The sequence below is a fragment of the Haliaeetus albicilla genome, chromosome 13, assembly GCF_947461875.1.
Source record: "Haliaeetus albicilla chromosome 13, bHalAlb1.1, whole genome shotgun sequence".
Classification (NCBI taxonomy): domain Eukaryota; kingdom Metazoa; phylum Chordata; class Aves; order Accipitriformes; family Accipitridae; genus Haliaeetus; species Haliaeetus albicilla.
Genome location: NC_091495.1, coordinates 27,706,053 through 27,721,462, shown reverse-complemented (window position 1 = coordinate 27,721,462; position 15,410 = coordinate 27,706,053). Strand labels below are relative to the sequence as shown.

Below are 15,410 nucleotides of genomic sequence, written 5' to 3'. Positions count from 1 at the left end.
GGATAATTGCTAGCAATAATTTGGGAGTGTTCTTTTTAGGCATATGTTGCAATTTCGTGACACGCGTTAGCTAACAAAAGTTATTTGTGGTTGAAATGAGGGAAAGAGGAAAGCGAAGTTGTTAGAAATTGCATTAAGTACAATAAATGACATCACACCACTGTAAGTTCATGCAGAAGTAATAGTCAAGAAACTGAAATCAAAGTTTTGAAGAAGTACTTCAATAGGGCTGACCTAGCTTTCTCTGAACTCAATAAAGATCTTTCAGTTAATTTGGGGAGAGCTGGGTCAAGGCTGGTTAAACTCCGTATGCTTTTTCCAGACAATGGATGGCTGAGATGAGGCTTCCTAACAGGGGAAAAAATGTCAAATGGGCCATCAGAAGAATGAAATCACAGGATATTTAAAACCTTTTAAGAAAGCCAGTGAAAGTGAGTGGTAATGATCCCAATTTTCCAGAGAGATGATAAATAGTCTAGGATCCCAAGGGACTCCTTCCTATGCTGCGTGCTGGCTTTTCTGGAGAAAGGTAACAAAAATACTTAATACACTACTGCTGTTATTTTACAAAGGCAAACAAATGTATTTTTTTTCCTGAAGTAAAATGTAAATATATTACACGTATCTAAGCTGTCTTTCTTGTACCCTGAGGTAAAACTGAGCAAGGATTATGCTTTACTCTTTCTTTTCCATATGGATGGAAAGGCATAGACATTATTGACATTTCTAGTGATGGGATGAATTTATCCCATTAGTTTTAATGCAGACAAGGTTAGAGCTGAGCCAAAGTACTGTAGATCAGCATGACAGAAGCAATAAACTTGTTCACAAAGCAGCAAAGATGTAGTGAATGGAATGCCTCTCTTACTCCATCTGCAACCCAGCGGTACTTCTGGATGAGGAGGGGTCAGCTAGTGAGCTTTAGCTGATGACACTTCTGTTTTTTTCTGTCTTCAGATATCTCAGCTTATGACAGAGACTAGTCGAGAGGGCCTGACTGAAGCAGCATTGAACCGCTACAATGCAGATAAACCCTCCTTGTACAGCTTCCCTGCTTCCCAGAGCACATATGTTGCCAGTGAAGTATCCACAGGCACCTCCGTGGCAGCATCATTTTTTGCCAGGTAAGAGAGATTTCTCAGCTTTTCCTTCCCTGGAAACATAATTTCTTTCAAAGGAGATGATTCTGTAGTGAAGAAGTGGGGTTGACAGACTACAGCACACATGTTGAAACATGGCTATAGATACAGATCTATCACAAACTTGCAGGAATTACCATGAAAATGTTGTTTAATCCACCTGTATGCATTTGTCTGTAAGATGGGGATGATACTTCTACCCTCTTCTGCAAAATGTCCCTTTAATTCTTGATTTGGGTTAAGATGTGATTGTGCTCCCAAAATAATACCCGATTTAGTGACATTTTTGGAGGGGTGTATCCCTGGATGAGAAGGGCCCATCCAAGTAATTTTCTGAGATAGGCAATTAATTGTAGAGCTAACTGGAGGTGGATAGTTCTGTTCGGCAGGCAACCTTCAGGCTTTATTGAATTTACTTCCATCTAGGGAAATTATCAAGATTTCCATTTTCAAACTGAAAAGTTAAGGTTTCTGATTTCAGTTTCTGTCCCTGCCGTGCTGTTGAGTTGACCTGAGGGCCTAAATTCAGCCTTAGAGCACCCCTTCTGTTGAATATTCAGCCAATGTTTCAGAAAAATCTCAGCGAGATAAAGTTTTGTTAAAAAAAATCTTATGACTGTCTTTATTAATTTTTCAGTAAAAATGGTTTGCTTAATGGGCATAGCAGCTAATAAGTGAAATATCCATTATCAACAATGGAAATATTTTTCTGTGCAGAAATATGCTCTGCAGGACATAATCTGCATTTGCAGAATATAATCTTTTTAGCCCAGTTGAATCCTTATGTAACTGAAGAAGTTGAAATAATCCTTGTCTCTTAATGCTTTTCAATAATTACAAGACTGACTTGGGAAGAGTTGTGGAAGTAATGAAATAAGAGAATAAGCTATTTTTACAGCACTTCCAATCCAGTCCAGTGAGAGATGTGAATTTCAAAACATGGAGTGAACTTTTGAGTGAACACCTCAGGCATATTCAGATTAATTTCCTACCCTTTAGAGAGCCAACTATTAGTAATTCCACATGATTCTATTTTATTTTAAAGGTAAATGGAAAACTTATGAAGTTGTTGGGCTCTGTAAATCTGGAAAGAAGATTTTCCTCTCCTATTTTTCCTCACAAACATGAGGACTGCATATGTTCAGTCAGTGTCACACAAGTGAGTCATTAAGAGGATTAAGAATAGCATTTTAGAAGATCCAGTGAATATTGTTTGGGGCAGCTCTGCCATTTTTTCTCTACAGATGTGATGCTGCAATAGCAAGTGTGAATGATGACAGTGGTCTCAATTTGCTGCCCTTTTCTGTTTAACTTCAAGTTTAAATTAAAGTTGCTGAATGTACTCATATGGTAATATCTAACCAGAGTGCAGATTGGGATTAGCACATATTTTAGCATGAATTGATTTATGAAGATGGTTTAACTCATTTGTTCTTCATTGTTTCACTGTTTTACGCTGAGAGAATTCATTTGCTCTTAATATACTCTGCTGAAATGTAGGAAACTAATTAAATTTACTCAAAATCCGTAGTGTGTATCACAGCACTTTAAGAAGAACTCTTAAGTTTCTAGCTGATGGTTTGAATTCTTGGGTGTGCTTGGCCCAGCAGAGATCTCATGTTTAGACTGTTTATTTTTAAACTGTACTTAGCAAGACAAAAATGCCTGGTTCAGTTTGGGGTATTGCATAATTACATTAACATCACTTATATAAGTCAGTTTTGTTCTGGACTTCAAGTTATATCATCTGCTGACAGTTTGAGCAGCAAATCCAAGTCAGTCGTTCACTGCTTGACCTTTTGACAAGAAAATGCACAACTTGTTTTCAAAATGTGGATCTCTCATTAATTTTTGTTTTACAACTTAGGTGTCTATTTGCATTTTTGTAAAGTGGTGGTAAGAAGCGTAAAAACCCACATGTATGTGTATTATGAAATACAAAGTAGAAGGCACTGGTTGTCAAACTCATTAATGTGGTGCGCTGTTTACAATATGAAACAGTCATTTGTACCAGGCATATGAATTCTAACCTTTTGCTTTTTCTGATTGTAAGTGGCACATGGAGTACTGACTAGCAGCTATGCCTGTTTTTTTTGAACGTGTGTCACATATGATGTTTTCATGGTCAGTAAGTAAGAAATATAGCTAGGGAAATTTGCTAATGTGAAGCCGAAGTTGGAAGTAGAAGAGTAGAAAATATTCTTTTGAAATTTGAATAATGTCCCACAGTATTCCACTCTAAGTTCCCAACAAGGAAAGCAAACCTCAGATGAGGTTCAGATATGAAAGTCATCCATCATCAGGAAAAAACCCAATTAACTAAAATGCTGCAGTATGGAAGAAATGTCAAGGCATCCATGGGAACTTTTGGTTGTAATTACTTGAGAAGCATCAGGAGTGCAATACTGGGAGCTCATAATTTTTCTGTTCTCAGGCACTACTAGCCTAACAGTGATACTCACTTGACTGGCTTACAGCTGGCATTGAGCCATGGAGAAGTGTCTGAAGGCCACAGTGACTTTCAATCTTTTGAAAAGCCAGGAGACTTATCAGTTGTCTCAGTACTTGACTGTTATGTTTCATGATCTATAGCTGACAGATTTCCAAGCCAGCTAAAGGGGCTGTAACCTGTGAATTGTCATTTGTTGGGATATCGCTGCAAGAGAACTTATGATATGTCAGGATTCCCATGGGACAGTATGTGAGCGTTTTAAAGGAACAAACACTGAAAACTGTCCAAAGTGCTCTGCTGGTAGGCTTATGAATAATGGATGATACAGGTAGGAATAATGAATTTCTAATGGTGATTCTGACACAGAAACTGAATTCAATCGATTGTACTTCTAAAGATAAACACCAAATTTGCCTTTCTGTTCAGGGTTATCACTCATTTTTGTCTCAGATAGCCTCCAATCCATGCTAATTTACCATTATCTTGCTTCTTAGTACACATTTGTGATGAAAATAATTCATTTAGTGAATGTGAAATAATGGTAAGATTCTTTACACAAAAAGAACATTTTAGGATTTTTACATGAGTAAACTTTTGCCTCCAGTTTGGATCTTTGTCATAAGATGCACTGCATTTTTGGGCCATCGCAGTCTCAGGTGTACTAACCTCTTGCCTTGTGCCCTCCAAGCGCAATGTAGGAGTGTGCCACCTCCAGTTAAGAGAGGAGTAATATGCTGGTGCTGATGATGCCAAAGAACTGAGGGAAGGGCCTTCCATTTCTCATCTCCCTGGTATCTTTGTAAAGCTCTAGCAGGTCAAGGAGCATTGTACTGAACCTTGTTCCTGTCTATGCTGGTTTCCATATGGAGAAAATTTCTGGGACTCTGACTTCAGCTTTGGCCTGGCTACTGCATAAACAAGCCTGCCCTTCTGAATAAAACTTCTCTGTTGTGACTGGGCTGTAGAGTTTTAATAGTCTCTCAAAGGGTGATAACATGGTGCAGGAACTAGAACTCAAAACTGGACCAGAGCTTTTCAATACAATACCTAAAAGTTTTTGGCATCTTGGTATTCTTCCTGGTTTGCCTTGTCACAGTAAGCTTGCTTTCTTGGAAAGGAAAAACTTTTATTGCATCAGGACAAAGGAGAAACTTAAAAGCCCATTTCACTTTGGACCTCAAAAAAAGGTAAAAATTTTTGAGAAGGAGATATTTTTAAATGGTAGTCTTGAAAATTGTTTCCTGTTGCTGGTCAGGAAACGTAACAGTGTATCTTGAACAAAAGCCCGCCTGGGTCTGAAATCAGATATAGTCATATTTGGATTAATTGAGCCTAATGGGAATATAGATAATCTTGAAAGTAGCCTGAAAAATCTGTTCTAGGGATCATTTTCCATGTCTTTATGCAGCTTGAACACTAAGTAGGGCCACACAATGCTACTGTTGTAGGTGTAGCAAGGCATGTTTTCCAAATGAAATGCAGAAATGTCTGGATTTTTTAAAAACTTCTTATTTTGAGACAAAATAAGAATAGAAAACCTTAGCTTCATGTATAACTGACATGTAGCTACTCAGCATGGGATAAGCTCTAGTTACAATTATCTCCATTCTTGGAAAAACTGCTGGTGACCCTTTCCACACTCATTCTCCATCCCAGTGTGGTTTGGCAGCTGGGGGAGGAGGAGGTGAGGCAATGCCTTACTGGCAAGGGGTATTGTGAATGTTGTGTTCAAAATGCTGCTGAATGCTCCACAGATTTCCCTTCCACTCCTGAGAATCTTTTTTGAATCTTTTTAAAAATTCTGGTACATATTGCATGAACAACAAAGCTTTTAGGAGGACAGTATTTGTGGGTCCCTCTTGTTAAAGCCACTGTGCTGTTTTGATGACTTAGCACTCCAGAGACCCCAGAATCTCATGCCTCACTGGTTTTTTGCACGTATGTGATAAACTGTCAGCTTATCACGCAACTTTTGATGATTGCTGGTTTTCCTTACAGGTGCAATATTATGTGACTTTTGTTGAAACTTAAAGTAATGAGCTAGTCTGCACAATCTTTCTGCTTATGGGGAAAATTTTTAAAGCCCAAAGGCTTAGAATCCAGGAACACCAGGGCTTTTCCTTAAAGGCTGTGTATTGGTTTAAATTAGTCATACCATTTTAAGGTCCTGGCTTGAATTTTTCGGAGGTCTGGGATAAGTTCACAAAAACAAACTTTTCCTGGCATTGCAACAGAGGGTTTGTCAGAACACAGGCAGCAAAAGCAGGTAAGAAACAGAGGCAGCAGCTAGTAGAGAAGGAAATGGGTCGGAGTGGGTGTCCCTGTACCACAGAGCCCAGCTTTGGCTTGGGAAGCTCCGTGGGAGAAGCATTTGATTTGTATCAGTAGTCTGGCTGTAAGTGGTGTAGCTGTAGTGTTATGCTAGTAGATGTGGAGCCAGGTCTGGAATCTCCCAGAGGGTGAAAGCTGCTTGTCCTGTGCCTTTCTGAAGAAAGTTCTGTTGAAGTTTTAAATGTTTTTAAATGGTCTGAACTGCAGATGACTCGGATGACAGTGCTTTTTCATGAACTGCTCTTTCAAGCCATGCAGTGGTTCCCTGGTTTAGGCACTGCTTGAGAAGTCCTCGATGTCAAATATTGGTGACCTCAACATCCCTAAGAGAAAATTATTTTCTGAGACTTAGGTGAAAACATATTTTGGTTTCTTGCTGTCTAAACTATGCAGAACCTAACAAGATTTTCTTTCATTAGCTGAACGAACTAAACTTAATGGTTAAATTGCAGTCAGTCTTGGACATTTTGAAGAACTACATATTAACAACCCTGATCAGAATTTCTACTCTTTTCCCTCATACTCATCATATACTGCATAAGAAATATGTAAAAAGGGGAATGTTAAGATAAAAGATCCATAGACTGTCTTTCAGTAGGAATGCTGGCAGCAAGTTTTAAAACATCTGTAAATAATTTTCACAAATATTTCTACCTTCAAAGCCTGGCTTGGGGCTGACTAGTAGGGGAAATTTCAATCACAATGATCTCGGTCAACCTGAAAGACCATGAAACAAATTTTTAAAATTGGCACCTAGGTTTGAGTGCACAACTTCAGGGGCTGTTTTTTCATATTTGCTCAACATTCATCAGAAATGTAGGAGATGTATGTTCATAGTCACTGCTTTTCTGTGCTCCCCATTACTGTGAGAGCCCCAACTAACAGGCCATTTCTGCTTCCTGTTGTTGGTGTTATTTCTTGTGTATAAAGTAAATGCCAACCAGAAGGGAATCTTGACTCTCCTGCAGCCAAAGGTGGCTGGCAGTTGGGGCATAAAGAATACTCTTTTTCTATGGTTCAATGTAAACAAAATAAAAATGTCCTAGCAGGAAAGACTGTGTGAGCTACATGCAAGAATAGCCAGTGCCTAGTAGTGGAGGCAATGATCTGATACAGAATAAAAAAATTAGGACTTAAGTGCCACATCTGGATGAGGGAAAGCAAGGATATTTGAATGATTTCTAATTTTGCATAGCAGTTCTCTCTTGGGTGCCAAACAATTTCCAGTGATTCCCCCCCCCCAAAGCTGACACATTCCCCATGGCAGTTTTGTTTGAATCTGTTCATATCTTTTGATTACAAAAAGGTTCAGCAACAAGATTCCAGACAAGGTCCGTTTTTAATAGGAAGTCTGTAGGGTACATGTCCGAAACCATGGTGTTTGAATCTTTAGATACTTGCACGCTGCTGCTATTTAAACAAAAACGTAAGAAAATGTGTCCACATTTAGACCTGGGTTGGAAATCTAGTTATGATATGTTTAATTTGGCATTGGGCTGTAAACAGAAATAATTTGAACCTTCATGCCAATTAGATCCGCTGTATGTTGGCTGCAGATCAATAGCTTTTATTCATAGCTCAAAATACAGATAATGGACCCTGATTTTTAAACAGGATTTTGGGAGCGTTCCATGGAGCTACAAAAAGAAGTAAGCTAAAATTACCCTTAGATTATCATAGAATACTATACTTGCAGGGGTGTGCCATCTGCTTAGCCTCAAAGTACGTAACTGATAAAAAGGATGTAAATCTTCCTCATGTTCCCAGTGTCAAAGTAATCCACTTCAGATGTACAGGGGCGTTTACCTTAAGTTAACAAATATAGTTTTCTGGACTAAACGTGTTTTAAAAATAATTATTTAGAACAATGTAAAGTAAAAGATTACTATCCAGGAACAATTTATTGACCATTGAACAGAGAAATTAAGATTCCAATCCACAAAAGGTATGTTACTTTGATGATATGTCCGTATTGAAATATGCTACACCTGCTTCGTGCACTGCACAAAGTGAGTGTTTTCTGATCTGCACTTGCCCCACATATGGTATGTTTAGTATTGATGGTAATGGCAATCACTGTTGTTATTGAAATGGTCATCAAGATTTTGAGTTTCTTGTGTAACTAGCCTTTCAGAGCCTTGAGAAATCTTGATAATTTTCTAAGTAAAGCTCTCCTTTCTTCCCTTTGTCTTTGGGAAGTTTCGAGATACTATGTTGTTTCTCTGTGATGCAGTCCCCAATTCCATGTTATGAATATCTGGTACTGTAGAGCAAAGAATACATACCATGAAATTTTTTGTGCTTAAGAGATTATTTTAAAATAGATGTCTCCTTATTTTAAAATACTTGTCTCCTAAGTATAATTCATTATATTAATTCTTTCTAATATATATTGCCTGAAAAGCAGAATCTTAGAGTTTTTCAAATTCCTGTAATGATCTGTGGTGTTTATTTACAACTTTTTGTTTCTGTAAATGTGTGAGTGCTTTGCATAATTTTCATTTTTACTTTTTTATGTACACAAGTTTGTGAACTTGCATCTAGAATTCATTTTCCCTATTAATTTTTAAATGATCAGTTATGTTCAATTTTTAAATTAAAAAAATTCATCTGGGAATACAGTACATTTATATGTGCTTTTCCCTCCTTTTTTTCTGTCTGCTTATTTTCTCAATTACAACTCCCTGAAAATTTATGGTAACCAGGGACTCCATTAGCTAGTAAGCAAACACTGTCCATCTCTCTCCAATCCTAGAGTCAATAACTGATTATATTACAATGAAAAGAACCAGTAATGCAAACACCTACTTAATCTACTCCATGCAATGTACATGCTTTGTAGAAGCTCTGTTACGTAGTCTCTGTCGAGGCAGAGGAAGGTAACCAAGACACGTCCTGTCTTCAGTAGTTAGCAATGGCCTTTGTCTGATGTTTCTGAGATGTTGCCTTAGCTTAAAGTTTGCTTTCTCTATTTGTACCTCACTGATTGCTGCTATTACAGATGAGACATTTTAGACCTGTAAATGACTGTACTGGCCCCATTCTTGCTGCAACTTCATGTCTTGGATGTTGTGTACTGATAAATGCTTTGCATTCCTGGGAAGAATATTGGATGCTGATGATATCGCACTGAGGCACTGATTATTTTTGTGGTTTGCTAAGGAAGGAGAAAATTTTTCATGGATTTGTATTCCTAATTGTCCTAGGTGATTTCAAGCATTCAGTACAAAAGTACCTAGGTGTATGGAAGCTGAACTCCTGCTGCTTTCCATACACTATGCTAAAACAGAGGTAACTTCTTTTCTACTTTTCGCCACGTCTTGTGATTTCCTGCTGATTTCAGTAGAGCACAAAAGGGGAGGCTAACTAAGGATAGGTTTGGCCTTCTAATTTCTAAGAGGTGGGTTTTGGGGTGCCAGAGTCCTTGTTACATGAACACCTGTTCCCTGCTGATTTAGGAAAACTTAAAAGGAACTCAGGCTATTTCCTTCCCTTGGCACTGCCTTTCCCTACACCTGACATGTACATTGAGAAAAATTGCTAGCAGCATATACCATAATCCCTCAGCACCTGTTACCAAAGTCTCTTGGTGTTTAATCTTGCCTTTTAGTCTTAGGGCAGTGGAAATAAAAATTGTCAGCATTAATCTTCTGACTTCTAGTATAGTTGTGACAGCCAACTATAGTATAGGCAACCTCATGTTGATTTACTGTTTTGCATATTTCTTGCTCCCCTTAAACCTGACATAAGAGTTTTGATTTATAGTGTCTCTATCTTTGCTTGGGGAGAGAGAAAGATGAATTGATGTAGTTGCACTGTCTATAGCAGAAAATTATATGCACCATCAGTTGTTTTTTCCCTCTGTTTTTAACACCAACAAACTAACCTTCACTCAAATAGATCATAAATCCATAGTAAGAAGACTTTTTCCTAAACACCTGGAAGTTCAGAGTGGCAAACTTTGTATTCTGATTACTGCTTTCCTGTTACAAGAAGTACTGTTACAGCGCTGCCCCAGCAGCCTTGAAATTCCAGCTGTGATTTACCCTGTCTGTAGAGTTCTCCACCACCTGCTCAAAGAGTCAGTGTTTTCTTAACCTTGAGAGCAATCTATTCAGCTGCTGAATGGTTTTGCCTTACAATTACCAGTCAATACAGACCATTTTATTTTCTTTGCTCATAGAATAAAAACTCCAACAAGAAAATGGGTTGAAATGTTGAAGTATTTGTTTATTGCCAAATAATTTAACATTAGGTAGACAACTGCCAGTTGGGCTTGTATATAAGCATCCCTGGGATGTGATTATAAAATATGATAAGACCACAGTAAACCTGTGTACATGACTAGGTAGATTGTGGCAAATAGAGATTTAGAACCTCACCTCTTTGCTCACCTGTAGATTGAACATGATGTCCATTTTACAACTGCTGTCCATTGGCATATTTCAGTCAAACTATTAGTTTGGTCTTTTCTGAGTAACTCAAGTTCATGATTAAATGCGTGCATTGCATACAGGATGGGCTCCAGAGCATTCTACCACGCATCTTGATTTGACACTACTAGCTGCCTTTCAGGAGACAGACCTGTTAAAGGATAAAACAAGAAATTAATGTACACATTTAGGAAATAAGTAATTACAGGAACATTGCAGCTAATGGTTTCCCTGTGAATGCATTTCTTGAGATTTCATGACTTCGGGCTGTAGCTTTAGAGGTTTTCTTACGATTGGGGAATTCTAGAGGGAATTCAAGTGTATTTTCTGTTGTTTAATAAAGAATTGGCAGCGATTTCTTCAGTCAAAGTGTTGACAGGGTCTGCCTCTTCTATTCAGCTGTCTATTTTCAGGAAATTAATAGACAATTTCTTTAAGATCTCTATTCTTCTGGTTAACATTGGTCAATGGATTCAAATGTCCTTTTAGGGTATAGTCAGAGAGATTCACATAGATTGTATATTAGTCATCCTCATTTCTTTGAATAACCAGGCTAAAAACTACTGCTGATAAATAGTGAGGCAATCTTTGGTTTTATTATCCCAACAGTCATGACAGAAAGGAACCAAGGTAGTTACTCTGTTGTGAGAATTACAGCAGTAATCTCTTTGAATCTAAGAAAGAATCCTGGAAAAGTGAAAACTGTGGAAATTTAGGCAAAGACAGAAAAGACAATATTAGCAAAAGTTATTTCCATTTCTTTTTGGAATACCTCTTTGTATGCAAATAAAGCGAGAAATCAGCCAGCCTTTTATTAGAAAGGAAAAAGTACATAGAGAGAAATTGCACAGTATTGTGTCTCTTGTTCAAGCCATCTATAAGCAAGCTGAGTTACTAACCTGTCCACGACAGAGCATATCAACACTGTATGAAAGCTCAAATTTGCCTGTTTCTCCTTTTGCTTTTTATTACTGAAAGAGAAACAAATTAATGTGAATCTAAGCTTTTTCACTGCAATAGCTATTCCTTTTCCAGCTCTCCCACCATGTTTGTCCTTTCCTACAGCAGCATCAAGCTTTTATTAAGACAGAACTACTTTAATTCAGCTATGTGATTTTGTGGAAATATCTGACTAGTTGTGCAAGGTGAAAGGCGTCTGAGTTATGTCCAAATATGTATTTCTAAAATGTGCAAGATACCACTGTTCACCCCATAGCCTTTAGTTCAGGGCAGTTAATTAGCCCTGGACCTCCTGTTTGAACCTTGCTTATTCTGATTTGTTTTGGTTGTCTCTGTAGGACACTACACAGTAGGGTGTGTGCTCCAAAGCTGGCATTTCTGTTGACCTCAACTATTACCTGTCACGAGTGAGACACAAACCATCATGAGATAAAGGAAAAGATAATTTCTTGGACCTTTGAGTTGTAAGAGTCTTTAGGTTTCACACACGGAGATTCTTGGTTGTTTTTTGCTGTGTGGTCGCCTCCCCCCCCGTGCATGGAGGTCAGAAGTGGACTTGCATAATGAAAGCTGAGAAGAATAATCCTATGATTCCACAGGTTGAAGAGAAACATTCTGTATTGCAGAACTTGTGAAATGATGTTGTGAACTCATAGGAGTGAGGAATACATATATCTCTTGAATCAAGCTATGCATGGGAATGGGACTAGAAGGAAGGAAAACAAAATAAAACTCTGAAAAGGAAATATAAGTATTTCACTAAATCATGAAATTCTGGGAGCACCAGTGAGCTATATGCCACTGTCTACGGGTTTAGTGGAACAATCCAGGTCTCCAGGAACAATACTGGACTTGACATTAATCCAGGGCAAACAGGAAAATACCAGGGATGGGATACAATTTAAAAAATAAATAAATATATATTGCCAATGAGTTTAGGATTATGGAAAACAGGTGTTGGGTCATATTGGCTTGAATTGTTTTTCCTGAAGTGATTACATATTTAGTTAAAGTACAACTGATACAATACAATCTATGTGGATTTCCCTGATCTATTTGAGTTAACACCCTGTGAATTCTTGATTAATACTTTACAGCAACACGAAACAAATTGGGAATGCATTAAATAGACTAAACTAGATGAAATATGTATTATATTAAATGACTCTGCTCCTGTTGGGATTCTGTGGAGATACAGAATGCCATAGGGCATTAACTGGAAAAATATTGTTAAACCTTTCAGGTGGTGTTGGGAAGGTTGTTAGTAACAGATTGCTTAGTCCTCTGGACCAACAATAGGTGTTACATCAATGCCAAATGTAATATCATAAATCCAATAGTAAAGAACGTAGACCATGCTTACAGAATAGGAACCTATGTACTGAGAAGCGCTTACTGGAAAGGATCTCTGTGTCATGGTTAATTAGTTGCATATGAGCACACAGTGGGACACTGTGGTCAGGAGGGCTAATGCAACTCTTGAATATCTGTAAGAATAAGAACATATGAAGAGAGACTGGGAAGTTACTTTAACTCTGCATTAGGATTAGATATGGCCACTGCTAGAATACTCTGTCTAGTTCTGATGTCCACAGTCAAGAAAGATGTTGAAAAAATGTAGAAGCCTCAGAGAAGAGACACTAAGATGATTAGAAGTTTGGAAAACATGCCTTCCAACAGCTTGACTTTAGTTTATCAAACAGATTTAGAAAGAGATGTGTTGACAGTGTGCAGGGAACCTCTGCAGGGAACAGAAATGTGATACTAAAGGATTCCAGTCTAGCAGACAAAAGCATGTCAAGATGTAATGGCAGGAAGTTGAATCTAGACAAACTCAGAATCATAATGAAGTGTGCATGTTTAGGAAGCATGTTTAGGAAAGGCAATGACCTGCTGAAATGAACAAGAGTAGCAGAGAGTTCTCTTTTGGTGTCTGCTTTTTAAATTAAAATTGATATTTGAACGGAAAAGGCTGTAGTTAACCACAGTTTGGGGGGCTTTAAGAGATTTAATGCAGGGATGTTCCATTGCTTTTGCTGTAAGTTCATTAGAGAGTCATAATAGTCTCACTTAATCTGGGAAGACATACTTGTGTGGCAACAAGGAATATTATTTCTGCTCCTTTTTCAGACAGCAACACTGTAACAAAGCACAAGAAAAAATTGCCATGAAGAAAAGGGTAAATTATTAATTTTCTTAATTTAGCTAGGAGTGATTAACAAGTCAGTCTTTATATTGATGCGTTTTTTTGTAGATGAACTTCAAAGGTTTGGGTTTTTTGTTTTGTTTTGTTTTGTTTTTAAACTTCCAGTATCTGGAATTTTCATTTTTGCCTTTTTATGCAACAAGATGTGGGAATCTTTGTTTTTTTCATAGCTTCTCTGGGCACACATATGCTTTAGTGGTGTATTGTTTCCCTGTTCTTTTGAGATTCCATCAGTTTCTTGTCTGTTTCAGAAAGTCCATCAGTAATATATCATTAAAAAAAAAGCCTTCCTGAAGTTATAAATGCTTTACTTCTTCCTTTGCCTCTTCAGTTGAGGACATCAGTCAGCAAGGCTGATGGGCGTTCACTGCTGACACAAGTAGATCAGTAAAAATCATACGAGTGGGAAAGAGCATCCTAATAGTTTTGACATATAAATTAAGAGGTGAATTTAGCAGCCAAAGCTGAAATAAAAACCATATTGTATCTGAAGGCAAAGGCTTTGGGACAAATGTCTGTGCTTTAAAATTACTGAATTGATTAAACCAATGCAGAAAAACCCCACCCCAAAACCAAAAAATCCAAACCCAACCAAAAAAAATCCCAGCTGTTCTACTTGATGGCTCATAAAATCTGAATAAAGTCCTTCAAGGGCTCTTTTTATAGGGAGAGACTATTTTTTTGTATGAGTAGTTATGGTAGCATCTGGTTCCCATCTTTGGGAATTCAGAGAATCCACAGGCACCGACATGCTGTCTGCTGCAGAGAAGCTCTACAACACAGATAAATGCTTCAGACAAGTGCGCAGTATGTAATGTAATTGTCTGCATGCTGGAAAGATGTCGGGGTTTGCTGGGAGGAGGCAAAATCTGAATCAGTAAAGTTTGATTAACATAAGCAATAGGAGCAGCCCTTGCATAAAATTTCCTTTGCTCACCTGTGAAGAGTGGACTGATAAGCTAGCAACACCTGAGTCAACAGGATTAATCGGTCAGAGAAGGTAAGCAAGGCATACTGCAGGCAAAAGGAGTCAGTGGGTTTTCACAGGGGCTATATCCTTCACAGAGGGTCCAAACAATGGGATCAGTAAACTAATTGTCAACAAATTTGAGCAGGAAATATCAAGGGCCTTTTATGAATAATCACATTGGATTTAGTAACTGTTGGATGACAAAGGAAAGCCGAATTTGTCCGAGTTATTTCTTGCTCATCACATTTGTCATTCTAATGCCTTATTCTTTCTATAAACAGGATTTGTATGTAAGAATTAGTCCCATTGTTATCTTATGTGAAATTATATAATGGTAAGAGTTTGTTACACATTATTGACATCTGGTATCACAGGAAGCAAAATCTTCAGGATGCCTTGAACGTGGGCACAGACACAGCACTGTTTTTTTTGCTTATATTGTGCTCAGCACATTGTTTTTGCTTAGCGAGTAGTATGATAGAGCGAATAGAGAGGACATGTAAAAATTTTGCTTCCCTTATGGCTGGAGATGGACTCAACCTCAGTTTGAGTCAAAACCAAAATGCATTTAAGTACAACTCTGTGCTGGAATGAAGCTTACCTTCCTGCCAGGACACCTGCTTATGCACATACATATACAGAAGAGGTGATAGCAGATATCCTTTGTGCCTCAGGGAACTACCATTGTACTGTGCGAATATGCCTGACTTTTGTATAGTAACCTAGAGGTTTGTGCATTTCTCCAGGAAACTGGAGAACTGGGTTCTAGGCCTCCCTGAACCTGAAAAGAGTAAAAAATGACAGCTCATGCAACCCAAAGGAATGTCTTTAAATGATATGCAAGGGTGGAATAGGTTCTCACTCCAATAATGTCAGCTGAGGATGCTCCACTGTGTAGGGAGGAGTGTGAAATCCACAG

The 15,410-nt window shown here is 38.0% G+C and overlaps 1 protein-coding gene across 1 annotated transcript in view; it reads left to right on the top strand.

The window, feature by feature from the left end:
• KIF26B (kinesin family member 26B) overlaps positions 1 to 15,410 on the top strand; it is a 315,800-nt gene that overhangs the window by 124,433 nt on the left and 175,957 nt on the right. Inside the window, exon 4 of the mRNA XM_069800600.1 lies at positions 958 to 1,124. Within this exon, the coding sequence (XP_069656701.1) occupies positions 958 to 1,124 (167 nt within the window). The remainder of the gene's footprint in view (positions 1 to 957; positions 1,125 to 15,410) is intronic.